This window comes from Drosophila navojoa, chromosome 4, assembly GCF_054131105.1.
Source record: "Drosophila navojoa isolate 15081-1374.11 chromosome 4, UAZ_NAV_1.0, whole genome shotgun sequence".
NCBI lineage: Eukaryota > Metazoa > Arthropoda > Insecta > Diptera > Drosophilidae > Drosophila > Drosophila navojoa.
The window spans coordinates 2,336,954-2,353,664 of record NC_142892.1 but is presented as its reverse complement, the minus strand read 5'-3'; the positions used below and the strand labels follow the sequence as shown (position 1 = coordinate 2,353,664).

Here is a 16,711-nt window from a genome sequence, read left to right as displayed (position 1 = left end):
CATAATTAACACGGAGCAGCGGCCTGCTTACACATATTAACAGCTTTCTTGGAAACGTTAACATCAAATGGCAATTAAACAATCCAAGGTCAATCACACACACACACACACACAGTCAGACTGAATGACTGACTGACCGACTGCTAGTGATTGAAAGAGAGTGAGGAGGAATACTAATGCCTGATCACTGATCACTGACCATACACAACAGGGTTCGGCACGCGCGCGATTCCCAGACAGAGCTACATATTAATAAACAATATATGATTTTTATGAACTTCGGGTAAAACCGCTAAACGGAAAATAATGTTTGATTGAATGACTGAGCAACCGAGTGTGCGTTTGCTTGCGCCTGGCCCTGGGGTAAATACGAGCTGTTGCTTCCAATTCATTTTTGGGCCAGATCCGGTTTTTAGTGGCGTTGCCCTTTGAGGCTCGTCGTCGATTAGTCAGCGGCCTGATCTTTGGGTCAGTTTTCGTTGAATTTGCTGCTGACCCAATTAATAAGTGCAAATTTCATAAGCAACCGCCTTATGCGGAAACTGTGGTGAAAATTTGTACATAAACATCTCGCGACATCAAACTGCAGCCCACATAAAAAAAAAAAAAATAACAATACATTAATGAAAACATAAAGCGCTAATTTGGGACGTAAGAGTTTTCAACATATTTCTTTTTTTTTAACTTTTAATTTTTAATTTGGGTCTCTTCTCCATCTCTTCAACTCTGTTAATGTGCCCCCTTTTAGTTTACACGATTGCAACAAACTTAATTTGTAGCTAAGGTTTCCGCGTAGAGCTCATCTTAACCTTCGCTGATACGCAGAATGCAGTTAGGCCGAAAGAAAAAACCCAAAAAGTAAAGCCTTTGACGTCATAGCCACGAATGGTGAGCTCTCTGTTTTGTTTTGAGCCAACAATTCGCAAACAAGCAGCAGCAGCCGAGGCAGAGCCAGCCGCAGCGACAGAGCCAACGACTGCGACGCCGAGTTTGCGCATGCGCAACTTTTGTATAAAATCCAAGGCGCAGTCGAAAGCGAAATCAGTGAAGAAAACGTTAACAAACGAGGCAGACACAGTGTGGTGCAGTGGTGCAGTGATAGGATAACAAAAAATAATAAGCACAAAGACCACTTACATAAGGATTACCAGCATATTGGAATATTTATATAAAAAACCGAAAGGTAAGAGTGAGCGAGAAAGAGATGGAGTGAAAAGTGTTGCAATCAGTGAAATATAAGAGGATGTAGAAACAGATCTGAAAGACGTGTGAATAAATGAAAGACACAAAAGTCAAGTCTTACCAAATTTGACATATTGATAAATATATGTATATGTGTATACATAAGAAATATTTAAGCTACAATAGATATTGCAAGTCTAGCCAAAACTAGATCTTCATAAAGTGAACAAACGATGGGAGTTTTATAAATGTTATCATATACAATTTTATACAATATTAATTCCCATAAAATCAAGTCAGCATTCATGTAGAGTAATAGAAGCTGGCATAGGCAATCTACCACACCGTAATTGCCTCTAACATGTAAACTCTAAATAACATATGTATATGATTGATCATACTACCCATATAACATCTACTATCAGCCACTTTAGCTCCTTTCTTCAGCTAGCTCATTAGTTTAACAAGCTGCAATTGCAATCCCATTACCATAATAGTAAGCTCGCCCACTGCCACGCCTACTATACCCATCAATGAGCAGTCAATATTCGATTGATATAGTATATATCGAAGTCAACGACCTAAACCCTATATATCAAAAAACTTTCACTGCAAATCTGAAGACAAGCTCCCAGTTGCACACACACACACACACACACACACACATAAATTAACTTTATTGCTCAGGCAAAAAATAAAATAAAACAATACAAAGTCGAGATCAATTTGCAATGCAACGTTGCACACGACTTCCGTTCGATGGGGGGCACAGCAAAAGTGCGCTTTATATAACCCGAAAAGATCTCAACAAGAGACTCACCAGCGACCCACGCTCCAGAAAGAAAAACACATTAAAAGCGTAAATGACATAACACGCAGCCAGCGGGCGGGCAGAGGCATGTAAATAGTCGGGAGTTACGAAAATGCCGAGTCAAAAACTGACGCCGAACGGACGCTGCTGTCAAGGCAGAGATCAAGTTGAGCGATCAGTTTTTGGGGCTTGCCAAATCTCGAGCCAAGTAAAATTACCTCATTGAGCTGGAGCGAGCGGGCGGTCGGCCGTTGTCTGCCATCATGCACGGTCTGCGACCTCGAACGAAAGTAAAAGTCTTTTTAATTCAAGCCGCGCGGCGCTGAGTCAGCGCGAAGATTTGAGTAAGAAAGACCGGTTTCTTCTCTCGTGCGATTGCCACAGCGAAATGCCCGTGAAAGAGCGGGCGGGGCGGGGCCAGAGTCGACTGTGTGTAAATTGGGACAATGACCAGTTGGCTTGAACATGCTCTGGGTTATTGGTGTCACCGAGATTATGCAACGGCCCCAGCTAACTTTTGTTTATTTCTCTCCAGCACACGCACACACACACACACACGCACGATGAGAATGAGAATGCGACACAGTTTGGCCTGCCTGCTGGTGCTGGCGGCCAGCTCCGCTCTGGTGGCCGCCGACTCCAATTGGGGCAACGAGTGGGCGCCCATGGACGCGCCGGACTCCATGCTGAGCAGGCGCTCGGCGGACACACAGCCCGCGGCGGACGCACAGGGACGCAACTACGCCGTGCACGAGAGCACACAGAGCAACGCCACGGAAATCGACACAGTCATCGATCAGCTAATCAACTCGCGCCGTGAGGGCCGCAATCTGGGCGAATATGACGCCGTCTATGCCGATGGCAACATCGATCAGGCCCTGCAGGAGGGCAACGATTTGCAGGCACGAAACCTCATTCGGGACAAGCTCTGCGGACTGGGTCTGATGAGCTGCGATGTGGAGGAGAAGCGTCCCTTCTACTCGACCATCTATGCCCAAGGACCACCGCCACCATCCAGCTTCGGCGGCGGCCCCTATGGACCAGCCAAGCCCATGCCACCACCCAGCTACTTCAGTGGACGTCCACCCATGGGCCCGCCATCCAACTCGATCAACTCCTTCGGACCTCCGCGCAAGGTGGGCTATGAGGGCTCCTACAAGCCTCCGATGAACAGCCTGTACAGACCTGGCGGTCAGTTTGGCGGCTCCTATCTGGAGCATCCACCATCCGGCATTGATGGCTCCGACGGCATCACCTACACCAAGCCCCCACCTGGCTCTATCATCTACGACAGCAAGCCACCTGGCCCACTCTACACTGGCTCGCCCAACGGACCCGGACCCATCTACAATGGCCCCTCGAATGGCGTGCCTCCATACAACTTTGAGAATCCCGAGAAGATTCAGGGCGCCAGCTCCTCGCTGAACGGCTTCTATTCCCAGCAATCGTCATCGTCGTCTTCGGCAGCCACCTCCTCCAGCACCAAGGTCGTTGTGGGTGCTCCGCTCGATGCTGGTCTTCAGCAACATGTCCACCATCATTTCCATCATGTGGATGCCGGTGATGGCGCCAATATTCCAACTGTTCCCATTCCAATTGGCAGCGGCCAGACCATCAACACCGACTTCAGCGCCTTGGCCCAATCCTCGGCCACGTACACGCCCCAGGCACAGGCAAGCAGCTCCGGCTTCACGCAGTCGAATGCGTTCACAGCTGGCTTCAATGGCGCCTCCCAGGGCGGTCTGCTCTCCCAGGGCTATCCCGGACAGAAGCCCACTTCCGGCTTGGGTAGCTTCGGCAGCAGCTCTGGCTTGTCACAGTCCAGCTCTGGCTTTGGCCAGAACGGTTTCAGTGGCTCGCCCAGCGGCAGCTACCACAGCCAAAATCCCGACTACTACAAGAAGGAGCTGCACAGCGGTGCCTCCAGCGGCTACAATGGCATCTCCTCGGGCTACAATGGACAAAGCCAGGGTGGCCTGTACCAGGGCGCCGGCGGTGGCTATGACACGTCACGTCAGCAAATCGTCGACTGCCAATGCGTGCCCATCAATCAGTGCCCGGCCGCTGACCGCATCGGACGCAAAGAGGATCTGATTCTGGCCATCGATCCCAGAAATCTGGGCAAGGACATCGAGGCACTGAGCGACGATGCTGCGGCCAATGCCAATGCCACAGCCAAGGCTGACACCAAAGAGGAGAAGAAGGCTGAGGATGAGAAGAAACGCACACGTCGCCAGGCCGACGCCGACAACAACAACAACAAAGAGAACGACAGCAGCGATCTCTCATTGGACGCCCAAGGGGTAAGTGTCTGCGAAGACTTCAGTCCTTTAGCTCTTGTTAGTGGCCGACTAATGCAATTGACACTTAGTATAATGCTCCCTAGTTGAGACTAATTGTGATCTAGTTCCCCACACACACACACACACACAAGAAAACACAAACACACACAAGTAAACACACATACTCAAACACAACTCAACTGCACGCATTGATCAACGCTCCACGCTCAACTCAAACTCCGCCAAAGGTAAACCAAATAACCCCCGCTCGTCGTCGTCTTCCTGCGTGGATTTCTCTGCCAACGACACTGAGATTCGTCACTAATCCAACTGCAACTAAAAAAAACAACCAACCTAACCACGCACGGTCTCTAAAACGGTTCGCACGTCCACGTCCATCTGCTGCTAGGGCTAACACCGTGTGTCCTTCTTCCAGCAGCGTTTCGGCGCACTGGGACCATCTCCGCTGGCACTGCCCGCCCTCCAAGCCATTGAGCTGATACAGCGCAAGATTCTGCCCACATATGGCGTTAGCTTCGGTCTGCCCTACCCCTCGGCTGGCTATCCAGGCGGCTATCCAGCCAATGTCCTGAACGACTATTATCCCGCACAGAATCCCAACTTTGGCTCGCTGGGCCCCAATGGCCTCAATCTGGGTCTGGTCAATGTTAATCCGCTGGTTTCGCTGCAAGTGAGCAAAACGGATTACGGCGAGAATGTGGTCAAGCCACTGGTCAATCTTCACGTAACACCCAATGCGAATATCATTCAGAAAGTGGGCGATTTCTTCAAGAAGACGCCGAGTGAAGTGCACAGCACACATTACCATCATCACGATCACTTTGCCAGCTACGAGCATGAGCATCATCCGCACCACTATAGCGCACCACCGCCAACACACCACCATCACGTTTTCGAAAGTTCGGGCCCACACTTTGACGTGGAGATGGTGCACAGCTCGCCCATCTTTGAGTACCACAGTGGACCCTCAGTGCATGTGCCGACGCAGCATTATCATCACGCTGAGCACCACTCGGAGGCTCCATTCGAGCACTCCTACAATTCCATTTATCCCGAAACATCTCCCGGAGACTTTGGCTCCACTGGCTTTGGCAGCTACGGCGATTATTCCCAGCATTACGAGCGCAGCGTCAATGCCACTGACCCCGACTGGTCGGCGCCCAGTCGTCGGGGCAAGCAGCTGAATGTGGGGCAAGTTCATAGCATTCCCGCTCAAGCGCCTGGCGCCGCGGCGGGCAGCGATCATGTAACCTTCCCTCGTGATCGCAGGCGACGCAGCGTTGATAGGCCTGAAGAGTTTGAGTTGGGAGTGGAGCAGGTAACCATAGTTGTGGACAGTTGAACGATCCCGGACTGTTAGACATATGAGAATCCTCTGTTGAGCAGTTAAGCAGATGCTAATCCTTCATTCTCCATCCTTGCAGCGCGCTTACTATGGCAACCGTCCTGTGGAGAAGACCTGTCGCATCAACGAGGTCTGCTGCCGTCGCCCACTGCGCCCCCAGGCTCCCCCGCAACAGCAGCTGGGACGTTGTGGCGTCAGGAACGCTGCCGGCATCACGGGCCGCATCAAGAATCCCGTGTACGTCGATGGTGACAGTGAGTTCGGCGAGTATCCCTGGCATGTGGCCATCCTCAAGAAGGACCCCAAGGAATCGATCTATGCCTGCGGCGGCACTCTCATTGATGCCCAACACATCATCTCGGCGGCCCATTGCATTAAATCGTAAGTGGATTCTTAGCTCTTCCAGAAGATTTAGACTAAACTTCCATTTCCTTCTGCAGTCAAAATGGATTCGATCTGCGCGTGCGCCTGGGCGAATGGGATGTCAATCATGACGTCGAGTTCTTCCCCTACATTGAGCGCGATGTTGTCTCTGTGCACATTCATCCCGAGTACTATGCTGGCACCCTGGACAACGATCTGGCCATACTGAAGCTGGATCACCCTGTCGACTTCACCAAGAACCCACACATCAGTCCCGCCTGTCTGCCCGATCAGTATTCCGACTTCACCAACGCTCGCTGCTGGACCACCGGCTGGGGCAAGGACGCGTTCGGCGAGCACGGCAAATACCAGAACATCCTCAAGGAAGTCGATGTGCCAATTCTGTCCCATCATCAGTGCGAGTCGCAGCTGCGCAACACGCGCCTCGGCTACAGCTACAAACTCAATCCGGGCTTCATCTGCGCCGGCGGCGAGGAGGGCAAGGATGCCTGCAAGGGTGACGGCGGCGGTCCTCTGGTCTGCGAGCGCAACGGCGTCTGGAACGTGGTCGGCGTGGTGTCTTGGGGCATTGGATGCGGCCAGGTGAATGTGCCCGGCGTCTACGTGAAGGTCTCTGCCTACTTGCCCTGGATTCGGCAAATCACGCAGAGCTACAAATGATTAGTGGAGACAGTGCCCAGAGCGGGGGCCGTCACAGCCAATGACGACACCTCCGATCAATTCGTATTTCACTTTTGAGCAGCCATTTCCATTACGCAACGCACTCTTTGTTGGCCCACGCGTGTTGACTGTTACCGCTCGTTACCGTTACCCCGTCTTGTTTAGGCCTTTTCCTTATTACCTTGTTATTATGATTTTTTGCTACTTTACTATTTGTTGTTAAAAAAAAACACTCTTTGTCACACTCAGATTCGATTGTTGGACAAATATGTTGGCGAGTGGCCGAGTAAAGCGCTTGTCGCCTATTCTCCTCCACTTGGAAGCTCCGATTCGTGCATCGTGTATAATAGTTGTGTTTATATTAATTAATTTATTTTTTATACTTGTAATAAATTAAAAACTATTTAAATACATTAATTTATCAAAGAAAACGAAACGACTTTTCATTATAATTATATAAGATGTTGATGTTGAAATGTAGAGAAAATTAAAAGAAATTGTGTGTCTATGCCGCTTTAAGTAGCTTTTAAGACAGTTACTAACATCAGTCAAGCAAATATCTGCAAGATCATCAAGTTGTATCAAGGGTTATACAAAGATAGTAGTTTGCATTATCCAAGAGTTATTACCTAACAAGCAAGCATTAGAAATCAATAAAAGGAGATACTGATGCTAGACACAGTTAATAATAATATTAACATACTATACATTTTTAGGAAAAGCTGCACTATAAAAGAAACAGAGATATCAAGAGGTTCTATGTGTAGACTGATGGTAAATTCTACTGGGCCGACTGTAGGAAAGCGAAGGTTCTTTGAAAAAATAAGAGCAGCGATCTATGCTGCACTCAGGTTAGTGAGCGATCTGATCCATTTGAGCGAGAGGGAGAGAGAGAGCGAGTGAGAGAGACAGAGAGAGAGAGAGAGAGAGAGATAGGGAGAAAGTGAGAGTAAAAGAGAGAAATAACAATACCTTTCTAGACTATCTCTGTCATTTACCCACTTTATATATTACAAAATGTTTACTCTTATTTAATACACTAATCCCTTAAGATGACTACCTGAGGTACCTTATCTAGACAGCTACATATCATAAACCTATATATCAACCACATTTTATATACTTTCATTCACACAATTATTTTACATAACACACATTTTTCACACTTTTCGCATATTATAATATAAAAAATATATATATATGAATTTTTAATTATTATTTAAAAGAAAGAGAAGAGTTAACAATTAACAAAAAAGCGCAAAAGTTGTGCTGCAACCGAAATACTATTATAACCAGCTTAAGATCAATTACAATTGGGTGCAACCCATTAAAATGCGAATTATAATTTTTTTTCGTCAGCTTTGCACCACCCATAAACACAAGCAGCATAAAGCGAGCCACCGTGCTAACAAATCATTAAGAGAGACGCCATCAAAGCGCGCACAGCTATGAACTTCCTCGAGCGGGTGTGTGTAAGAGTGTGTATGTGTGTGTGTGTGTGATATTCAAATATATCATAAAGTCTCACATGTTGAGTGCCCGTTAAACTCAAGAGCCGCAACAAGACTTTCCGCACTACTAAAAAAAAAAGTAAATTTATAAAATTTCTGCACCGCTGCCTGAATCGCAGGCGTATAAAACCCATTGGCGCAGCTGGAGCCGAAGCTTAATACAATTTAGACAACGAGATGTACAACAAGTGTTTGAAATACCTGATACTAGGTGAGTTCAAGGATTACCGCAGACTGCTCTCAGGGATTAATCACAATGCATCAATCAATCAATCGCAGCGCTGCTTTGCACTCAGGTGTTGGGCAGGCTGCACAAGCGCAATGGATACTTCTACAGACAGCCGCCGCAGGCACAGCACCAGTATGGCAGCGGTGGCAGCTACTTTGAGCCCTCGCTGCCAGGACACGAGGAGGTAGTAGAGCTGCATCATCATCCACAGCAGCAACAGCACCAGCAGCATCAGTCGTCACATCACAGCAGCAGCTCGAAGGGCCATTCCATTGACAGCAGCAAGGCAGGTTACAGCATAGGCAGCGGCCTGCGCTCCATTGCCCAGGGATCGGCAGATCAGGCTTACAGCGCCGTCGCCAATCAACATGCAGCCGCCAAGCAGGCGGCTTTCATAGCCAAAAACACCTTGGCGCAAGCTGCATCCCAGGCAGCCGCCACAGCGCAGGCGGCGCTCGCGGGCAAGCAGGTGATACTACAGGAGCTGGAGCAGCAGGCAGCCGAGGCACAGCGTGCGCTCTCGCGCGAACTGGAGCAGCTGAAGGCGGCCAAGGTGTCTGCGAAGCTGGCTCAGCAAACGGCGCAGGCTGCGCACCATCACATCTCGGTGCTGACGGCAGCCCTCAACAATGCCAAGTCGGTGGCCGAGCAGGCGGAGCAAACGGCTACCGAGGTGTCCAATCAGCAGGCTTCACAGGCCACCATGGTGGGCCAGGCGAAGAATCGAGTGGAACAGGTGGAGGAGCAGCTGCAGCAGGCGCGCGTGGACTATGCTGCCACCAAGGAATCGGCTCTGAAGGCAGCTTCCTCTGCGGCGGCTGCCCAGGTGAATGCTTCTAAGGCGGCGGCACATGCTACAGTTGGACTCCATGAGAGCATCAATCAGCAGGAGCAGCACCGTGAGGAGGAGGTGGAGTCGTACGACGAACAGCTTGACACTAGCGGAGTGGGTCATACAGCCAGCGACGGAGCTGAAGATCGTTCACACTCCGGCTAGTCCACTTCAGAGTATTACAATTCTAGTTTATGCCTATATTTATGCGATTTATGAGCAAATCAAGCCAAAAAGCCAGTCAGCAGACAGACCGTAAAAGCATGTTAATACACACTTGATATAATAAATTTCATTTATTTAACTAAAGTAGCCTTTAATATTAATAGGATCACACAATTTGAACACACGCCGCGTTGCCAACTACCTCAAGCACCACTACTAAACAGCAAGTGGCAACGCTGCCATATGCACAGCTGTTTGCATAACTAGTGAATGGCACTTGTCGCAAAGAAGCAGCGCGCACCGGAATAATAATAAAATAAAATTAACATTGCCCAGTTTGAATTAATTAAAGTGCGTGCAGCATGAGTCAAAAAGTAATTCAATACATTGGGCGCACCACAGACTTTCGCGGCAACACTCTGTGGGAAATCGTCGGCAATCTGCCCGACTGGGGCATCGGTCGCATGGTCATACGTAACATGTTTCAACGCTACCCGGAGCCCTGCTACATGCGCATACTAAAAGTGCAAGCCGTCGACGAGCAGGTAAGAACGGAAAAGAGGCAAAATAGTATTTTTCTCACATCTGTCTCCTATATATAGGCCGACAGTGAACGTAAGGTGCGCGTCACTGTGCAGAAGACATGGCGTGGAGTCACCCAACCCAAACCCGTGGAGATCTACAGCACCAGCTATAAAGCCGATTATGAGCTGGTGCCCGTTGACCAGGAGCATAAATATCTAGAAAATAAGAAAAAGGTGGATTCCGTTGTGCTGCCCACAAAGATTGAACTGCCGCCACTCCTCCGGGAATATATTAAGGATGAAACTGGTGATCCAAATCCGTTGATCAATGTGCATTTCAAGAAGACGCACAATAAGCAGGCACGTCTGGTCAAGGACGGCGAGCAGCCGACACTGGAGCTATCCATGGATATTGGCAAGCCATCAAAAGTTGGCGCCAAGCTCTATGATGGCTTGCTATAACGAATGTGTTGCCTGAACTTTGGACACCTCGACACTTGTTGCATTATTAAATCTTTAATTTTACCTTAATCACAATGGAATTTAAATATCTACGCAATGGATTAGTAGCCAGGCACTCTGCCTAACTGTTGCTTAGCTCTTGGGAGCGCAATTTGCGCGTCAGGTTATCCACCTCGAGGCCCAGCACATCGAGATTCTCTTTGAGCGTTATATTCTTTAGCAGCGTGTCCTCTAGCACAGCCTGTAGCTTCTTATTAATCTCAAGTGAGAGCTCCAAAGACATACCCTTGCTCTCAGCTCCCTTTACTCCTCCATAGATGGCAGCCATGACGCCATTGCCATATTTGACCAGCTCGCTTTTGTTCTGATCACTTTTGCTGGTGGTGAGCGCGCCAGCTGTCTGATCTCGCAGCATATAATGCTGAACTACTTTGGACTTCTTTTGGACCTCGGAGACCAGCATTTGTGTATGATTCTCCAGGAATTCAATGCGCTCTGTTTGTCGTGCTGAAGCCTGTTGCAGACGCAAAATGCGCTCAACTAAGACTTTCTTTGAAGGTACTGCTTGTAGGTCTGTTGTTGGAGCGGCTGCCGGCTGCGCTTGTGACACACTGTTGACCACCGTCTCAGATTCGGAAGACTCGCTGGCGCGGCTGCACTGGCTGCTGCTGCGACTATGCGTGATCAGCTGCTGCTGTGGGTGCTGCTGCGGCTGCTGCTGCTGCTGCTGCTGTTGCTGTTGCAGTTGGTCCTGGCTCAAGTCATTCATTGCCTGCTGACAGTTGCGACAGAAGCCCGCTGGCTTTGCATCTACAATGCCTTTTTTGTACTTTTGCAGCTCTCGTTGGAGCTCTTTCACCTGCGTCGCATGCTTGTGTTTCGTTGCCTCAAAGTGATTCTGCAGCTCTTCCAGTTTAGCGTTGACTACTTCGTACATCTTTGTCTTCTCCGACAGATGTTTGGCCAGCAGCAGACGTTCCTCAATCTTCTCCATTCCCTCCGCATGCATTTGCTCCTCTAGCTCCAAGTATTTGGCATCGAATGCAAGCAGCTCCTGCTTCAGCAATTTATTCTCTGACTCGAAGCCTAGCGACTGGTTATAAATAGAAACAAGAATTTTCATGATAGTGGCGACTTCTTCATATGGCCTCGGTGGCGCAGTAGGCAGCGCGTAAGTCTCATAATCTTAAGGTCGTGAGTTCGAGCCTCACCCGGGGCAGGTAATTTTTTGTCTATCACTTTATTATCTTATCAGAAACTTACCTTGACTTCCGCCAGGTAAATATCATTTTGAAGCTTGACTATTAGCTCGGTCATCTCTTTGTTAATGTTCAGCAGCTCCTGTCTCTTTTCCTGCACCTGCTTCAAATCTACTTCATTATCCTGCACCAGGGATTCCAGTTCTTCTATCCTCGTCTGCGCCTCAACCAATTTCCGCTCGTTGCTGTTTAAATAGTGAATAATAGAAGTTAATTATCTTATTTATGTTGTAATTTTATTAGCTAAAGCTGCATACATTGTATTCTGTGTGCGCAGCAGTTGCAGCTCAGCCAACTGGCTATGCAATTTCGCTGCATTTAAGAGCTCGTCGCTGTAGGCGGCATCTATTTGGCTGTGCTGCGCCTGTAACTCCTTAAACTCCCCCGAAAGCTGGTCATGCTGCAGACAAACGGAAACTGGTTACTTCTTATTATAAATATATATTGTATATGAGAATAGTCTGAGAAATTGCTGAGCTAACAAACAGTTTAATAAATATATGTTTAAAATAAATGCATTTTGCAACTTTGCAATTTTTCAGACTACTCTCTTATTTCATATTTACCGCTTCTTTTAACTGCTGCAACTGCTGTTGCAATTCTTTATTAGCTTCGCATTGCTTTTGGTGCTCTTTACTTAGCTTGTCCAGTGAATCAGTCTTGCTTTTGATTTCATGTTTAAGCAGTATTGTGTTGGCTTCAAATTCCATCTTGAGCTTCTCTGCAAGAGAATATATATTATAGATATATTCTAACGAATAATGTGCAGGAGACCCAACCATTGGCCTTTTCTTCTAGCTTATTTGGCGCATTGCGTTCCTCTTCCAGCTTGCGCTCCAGGTTCTATAAAAGACGAGTAGACTCAATACAATACAAACAAATGATGAAGATGAAGATGAAGAACTCACTGCCTTAGCTTCAACTTCAATGTTAAGCTTGTTGGCATGATATTTGAGCTTGGACTCCAAGTGTCCCATTTCCGTTTTAAGCTTTTCACATTCCCTTTGATACTTGCGCACTTCGTTGCACTGCCAAAAATATATAGTGGAGTTAGGTACAATTCTCTTTAAGTCTCCTTACACTTACCTTTTCATCTATGATATAGGTCATACGTGACTTTTCCTCGTGCACCGCCTGGAAGCGTATGGAGACATTTTTCACTTCCTTTTTGGCATCTGCCAACTGTTTCTCCACAGTCTCTTTTTCCTTTTTGGCATCGATGAGCAGCTTCTCCTTCATAGCAAATTTAATCACTGTACTCTCCTTCTCCTTGTTGGCCAGATCCATCTCATTGCGAAATGCCTGCTTCTCCTTCTCCAATATCGCATTTTCCCTCTGCAGAAGTGTCATCATATTATCCTTCTGCATATTTGAGGTACGCAGTTGTTCCAATTGGCGTTCATAGTTACGACGTTGTTCCTCCAGCTGTGCAAGGCAATGTACATGTGAGAGGATGTCCCGGCTGTCCTTGTTTTCCTTGCTTTCCTGTTCATCCTGCGCCTTAAGGTCTGCATAACTAATTCCCGTTGGTGGCTCATGCTCCGCCTTCTCCTTCTCTTTGACCGGTTGCTCGTTAACTAATTCCAATTCACTCTTGTCTTGTGCACTTTGATCTGCAGCTTCTGCTTTTTTAGGGCTTTCTTGGCTTTGTACTTCGTTTTCGCATTCCAGCTGCTGTTTACCCTCCAGAGCAATTTCTGCATCCACGTCGGCGTCATTTGCTAATTGTGTTACTGTCTTCTGGTTTGTTAACTCTGTGTTATTTTCATCATTTAAATTAGTACACTCATTGGTTGGCTCTATAGCCGTCTCCATTTTTAAGTACTTATTAAACAAATGCTAAATACGAAAATAAAAAACAAACAGATTTGTTTTTACATTTTCTCTCCCACTGAAAAGGCCATTCACACAGCGAAACAAAATTATTATTATCGATAAGTAATCTGTTATCGGACAGCTGAAATTTGAATAGAGATGAGCAGTAAGTGCCGCTCTAAGTCAGCCCCAGCGATTGCATGTTCAGCAATTCGCGTTAACTCATCTCTAATGCAGAAGTAAACAACGATGGTTTGCGCGCTGGGCATTGAGGGCAGCGCCAATAAAATTGGCGTTGGAATTATAAGCAATGGCAAAGTATTGGCAAATGTGCGACGCACATACATTACACCGCCCGGGGAAGGTATGTAGAATATATCTCGTAAACTTTAACTACTTTACAATCCCTTATATGCAACAGGTTTTCTGCCTAAGGAAACGGCCAAACATCACCGCGGGGCGATTTTGGGCCTTGTGCAAGCCAGTTTGAAGGAGGCACAATTAAAACCGGCTGACTTGGATGTTATCTGCTATACAAAGGGCCCCGGCATGGCTCCTCCACTATTAGTAGGTGCCATTGTGGCACGCACTTTGTCGCTGCTTTGGCAGAAACCTTTGCTGGGCGTTAATCATTGCATTGGCCACATCGAAATGGGTCGCCTGATAACAGGTGCCCAGAATCCAATAGTGCTGTATGTGAGTGGTGGCAATACCCAAGTGATTGCCTACTCCAATAAACGATATCGCATCTTTGGCGAAACCATAGATATAGCCGTGGGCAACTGCTTGGATCGGTTCGCTCGCATTATTAAACTCTCGAACGACCCAAGTCCGGGTTATAACATCGAGCAGCTGGCGAAGCAGGGCAAACAGTATATCAAATTGCCTTATGTGGTAAAGGGAATGGACGTCAGTTTCTCTGGCATTCTGTCACACATCGAAGAGCTGGCAGATCCAGGAAAAAGACGTAATAAACGCAAGAAGCAACAAGATGAACCCGAGCCAGAGTATAGTCAAGCGGATTTATGTTACTCGCTGCAGGAAACGATCTTCGCAATGTTGGTGGAGATAACAGAGCGAGCCATGGCACACTGCGAATCCAATGAAGTAAGATATCGACTTATAGTTATAGATGATTGGATATTTAAGTTTGTTTTATTAACAGGTGCTCATAGTCGGCGGCGTTGGTTGCAATGAGCGACTGCAGCAGATGATGGGTATTATGTGCGAGGAACGCAATGGCAAGGTGTTCGCCATTGACGAACGCTACTGCATTGACAACGGCTTGATGATAGCTCACGCAGGCGCTGAGATGTTTAAGGCCGGCGCCCAAATGCCTCTGGAAGATGCCTTTGTTACGCAACGCTATCGCACGGATGAAGTGCTGGTTAACTGGCGAACAGATTAACTTAAATACAGTTTACTTTTTCTTTATTAAAAACTACCCGCGACAATTGTACAAAGCGATGAATAATCATATGTCTGTGCTTCAGCTATGTGCCTATTCCCTTAGAGCGCCGGCTCCTTGCCCGTCCAGAGGGGCTTTATCTCCAAGGGTATGATGCGTTTGCCCTCAATGACATACACGGCGCCGTTCTTCTCCTTCTCCAGCACATTGAGCATGCAGCGCGCAACATCCGTGGCACTCTGTTTGCTCAGGCGATCCAAAATCTTGTACGTCTCATCGCTGGTCTCTGGGAAAATGATTTTCTCCGTGAAATTGGTAAACATATCCGTCATGGTGGCACCCGGACAAACTGTGGCAAACTTAATGCCCGAGCGTTGGTAGAACTTGTCGTTCTGTGTGGTGGATTAGCATTATGATATGTATAAGAGGTGCTCAATTTAGCTACTTACACCCAGGCAGCGCGTAAAGTTAATGATGCCTGCTTTGGTGGCACCATAAACTGGTATGATAAACATTGGATCGAGACCCACGACGGAGCTCATGTTAAGCACAATCCCTCCATTGCCGCCATTCTCTTTGCTCATGTACTGCAAAGCGCTCAAAGTAGAGTTGATGATGCCACCCTAAAAGAGAGAGAAAGGGAGAAATTGGGAGATTCTTAACATACCCCCTGCCTGCAGTTGTTCTCCTGCTTACCAGATTGACCAACAGCGTGCGTTGGACATCCTTGTCATTGAATATGCCCGCCACGTTGACCACAATGTCAATGTTGCCGAAGGTCTTCTTGATCTCCTCGTAGGTGGCCTCCACGCCCTTCTTGTTGGCCACATCCATTTTGATGATCATGACGCTTTGCGTGGGATGCGCGGAGCGCAGCTTGACAAACTCCTCCAGATTATCCTGTATATCAATGATGGCTAATTTCTGTGAAGCAGACAGACATTGCTATAGTTGCCCAGGTTAGGTTAGCATCCTAGACCTACCGCGACTCCTGCTGCCAGCAGCTGCCGGGCCACTTGTAGACCTATTCCTCCGGCACCACCCGTGACCACTGCATTTTTGCCTCGGAACGCCATGACTCTATATGCTCGACACTGAATCAGAAATCTTTATACAATCCAATCTCTGCGGCTGTCGTTGCTGCTCTGCTGCCTTCAGGGCTAACCGTGCCCCTTTTATAGCCCCACTGGCTTAGTGCTATAATCGCATAGTAGCTGGGTTATATGATATGCCGTCTTATATCCGATCTGTGATTAGCACCCTTCGACTAGCTGCAATTGATCGTTGGCTGCAGTTATTATTATGCAAGAGCCTATCCGATTTCCGATTTACACAGTGGCTTAGTCTAGCGCTTGATCTGCTTCACAGTGCTCTGGTTTTTTGCAGCGAGGTCGCCTTTGTTGTCGTTCGCCTCTTTGACTGCTCATCCCACACAGATGTGTATGTGAGTATATGTATGTATGGATATGTGCGGCTGCAGTCTGCCCATTAAAACTGACTGAATTTACTCAAGGACTTTCTATGTATTTCACTTTATTTGAATCAAAAGTAAAGCATACACAATCTGCAGTACACAGGTGTAAATCTGTGTTGTTCTGGTATATATATACTATATATGTATGTATATTATTATTATTATTAAACTTTGTAAAGTGTATTATTAAAAGTTTTTGTGCTACGCTTGCAAAAATGTCAAACTTTTTATATGTAAATCTATTCATATGAGATATCAACTTGATTTGGATGTGTAAAGGTATGATTTGTTTTGATTTTGAACTTTTGGGCCGTTGCGTATGTAAAAATGTAAAACAAAATGAAACA

General features: G+C 47.3%; 6 protein-coding genes and 1 non-coding gene across 8 annotated transcripts; 5 read left to right on the top strand and 2 right to left on the bottom strand.

The window, feature by feature from the left end:
- Positions 1 to 1,003: 1,003 nt before the first annotated feature.
- On the top strand, positions 1,004 to 7,121 carry LOC108652587 (uncharacterized). 2 transcript variants are annotated; one of them, XM_089259313.1, is made up of 5 exons: positions 1,004 to 1,183; positions 2,529 to 4,296; positions 4,715 to 5,614; positions 5,721 to 6,022; positions 6,082 to 7,121. In XM_089259313.1, exons 2-5 carry the CDS (start codon positions 2,557 to 2,559, stop codon positions 6,683 to 6,685), a joined length of 3,546 nt encoding a protein of 1,181 aa, XP_089115439.1. In that variant the 5' UTR covers positions 1,004 to 1,183; positions 2,529 to 2,556; the 3' UTR covers positions 6,686 to 7,121. The 2 variants fall into 2 exon arrangements, with proteins under 2 accessions (XP_089115439.1, XP_017958295.1); XM_018102806.3 differs by lacking the exon at positions 4,715 to 5,614 and having other exon boundaries at positions 1,029 to 1,183.
- A 671-nt stretch (positions 7,122 to 7,792) lies between these two features.
- On the top strand, positions 7,793 to 9,525 carry LOC108650655 (uncharacterized). The gene is made up of 2 exons (XM_018099865.3): positions 7,793 to 8,407; positions 8,476 to 9,525. The coding sequence occupies exons 1-2, from the start codon at positions 8,374 to 8,376 to the stop codon at positions 9,420 to 9,422; spliced, it is 981 nt and encodes a 326-aa protein (XP_017955354.1). The 5' UTR covers positions 7,793 to 8,373; the 3' UTR covers positions 9,423 to 9,525.
- A 139-nt stretch (positions 9,526 to 9,664) lies between these two features.
- On the top strand, positions 9,665 to 10,477 carry mRpS34 (mitochondrial ribosomal protein S34). The gene is made up of 2 exons (XM_018102681.3): positions 9,665 to 9,967; positions 10,025 to 10,477. Exons 1-2 carry the CDS (start codon positions 9,785 to 9,787, stop codon positions 10,406 to 10,408), a joined length of 567 nt encoding a protein of 188 aa, XP_017958170.1. The 5' UTR covers positions 9,665 to 9,784; the 3' UTR covers positions 10,409 to 10,477.
- On the bottom strand, positions 10,443 to 13,602 carry Golgin104 (coiled-coil domain-containing protein 186). Its single transcript, XM_030383661.2, has 7 exons — positions 12,754 to 13,602; positions 12,576 to 12,695; positions 12,447 to 12,510; positions 12,234 to 12,388; positions 11,925 to 12,067; positions 11,672 to 11,852; positions 10,443 to 11,501 (listed from the first exon to the last, which is right to left on the bottom strand). The coding sequence occupies exons 1-7, from the start codon at positions 13,480 to 13,482 to the stop codon at positions 10,530 to 10,532; spliced, it is 2,364 nt and encodes a 787-aa protein (XP_030239521.1). The 5' UTR covers positions 13,483 to 13,602; the 3' UTR covers positions 10,443 to 10,529.
- On the top strand, positions 11,555 to 11,627 carry TRNAM-CAU (transfer RNA methionine (anticodon CAU)). Its single transcript has one exon. It is a non-coding gene; the product is annotated as a tRNA-Met (tRNA).
- Positions 13,603 to 13,687: 85 nt separating the features above from the next.
- Positions 13,688 to 14,945, top strand: Tcs3 (Probable tRNA N6-adenosine threonylcarbamoyltransferase Tcs3). Its single transcript, XM_030383657.2, has 3 exons — positions 13,688 to 13,846; positions 13,904 to 14,589; positions 14,648 to 14,945. Exons 1-3 carry the CDS (start codon positions 13,732 to 13,734, stop codon positions 14,888 to 14,890), a joined length of 1,044 nt encoding a protein of 347 aa, XP_030239517.1. The 5' UTR covers positions 13,688 to 13,731; the 3' UTR covers positions 14,891 to 14,945.
- On the bottom strand, positions 14,897 to 16,086 carry Pdh (Photoreceptor dehydrogenase). The gene is made up of 4 exons (XM_030383658.2): positions 15,874 to 16,086; positions 15,587 to 15,814; positions 15,340 to 15,513; positions 14,897 to 15,282 (listed from the first exon to the last, which is right to left on the bottom strand). The coding sequence occupies exons 1-4, from the start codon at positions 15,964 to 15,966 to the stop codon at positions 14,992 to 14,994; spliced, it is 786 nt and encodes a 261-aa protein (XP_030239518.1). The 5' UTR covers positions 15,967 to 16,086; the 3' UTR covers positions 14,897 to 14,991.
- Positions 16,087 to 16,711: the final 625 nt, after the last annotated feature.

Bases quoted from the DNA above. Each gene is read 5' to 3' on its own strand.
- mRpS34 (XM_018102681.3), top strand. From the start codon at position 9,785: ATGAGTCAAAAAGTAATTCAATACATTGGGCGCACCACAGACTTTCGC. The intron at 9,968-10,024 runs GTAAGAACGGAA...TCCTATATATAG, and splicing joins TGCAAGCCGTCGACGAGCAG to GCCGACAGTGAACGTAAGGT.
- Golgin104 (XM_030383661.2), bottom strand. From the start codon at position 13,482: ATGGAGACGGCTATAGAGCCAACCAATGAGTGTACTAATTTAAATGAT. The intron at 12,696-12,753 runs GTAAGTGTAAGG...TATTTTTGGCAG, and splicing joins CCTATATCATAGATGAAAAG to TGCAACGAAGTGCGCAAGTA. The intron at 12,511-12,575 runs GTGAGTTCTTCA...CGTCTTTTATAG, and splicing joins TTGAAGTTGAAGCTAAGGCA to AACCTGGAGCGCAAGCTGGA.
- Tcs3 (XM_030383657.2), top strand. From the start codon at position 13,732: ATGGTTTGCGCGCTGGGCATTGAGGGCAGCGCCAATAAAATTGGCGTT. The intron at 13,847-13,903 runs GTATGTAGAATA...TATATGCAACAG, and splicing joins CATTACACCGCCCGGGGAAG to GTTTTCTGCCTAAGGAAACG. The intron at 14,590-14,647 runs GTAAGATATCGA...TTTTATTAACAG, and splicing joins CACACTGCGAATCCAATGAA to GTGCTCATAGTCGGCGGCGT.
- LOC108652587 (XM_089259313.1), top strand. From the start codon at position 2,557: ATGAGAATGAGAATGCGACACAGTTTGGCCTGCCTGCTGGTGCTGGCG. The intron at 4,297-4,714 runs GTAAGTGTCTGC...TTCTTCCAGCAG, and splicing joins TCTCATTGGACGCCCAAGGG to CGTTTCGGCGCACTGGGACC. The intron at 5,615-5,720 runs GTAACCATAGTT...CCATCCTTGCAG, and splicing joins TTGAGTTGGGAGTGGAGCAG to CGCGCTTACTATGGCAACCG.
- Pdh (XM_030383658.2), bottom strand. From the start codon at position 15,966: ATGGCGTTCCGAGGCAAAAATGCAGTGGTCACGGGTGGTGCCGGAGGA. The intron at 15,514-15,586 runs GTAAGCAGGAGA...TCTCTCTTTTAG, and splicing joins GCACGCTGTTGGTCAATCTG to GGTGGCATCATCAACTCTAC. The intron at 15,283-15,339 runs GTAAGTAGCTAA...TCCACCACACAG, and splicing joins ACTTTACGCGCTGCCTGGGT to AACGACAAGTTCTACCAACG.
- LOC108650655 (XM_018099865.3), top strand. From the start codon at position 8,374: ATGTACAACAAGTGTTTGAAATACCTGATACTAG. The intron at 8,408-8,475 runs GTGAGTTCAAGG...AATCAATCGCAG, and splicing joins TTTGAAATACCTGATACTAG to CGCTGCTTTGCACTCAGGTG.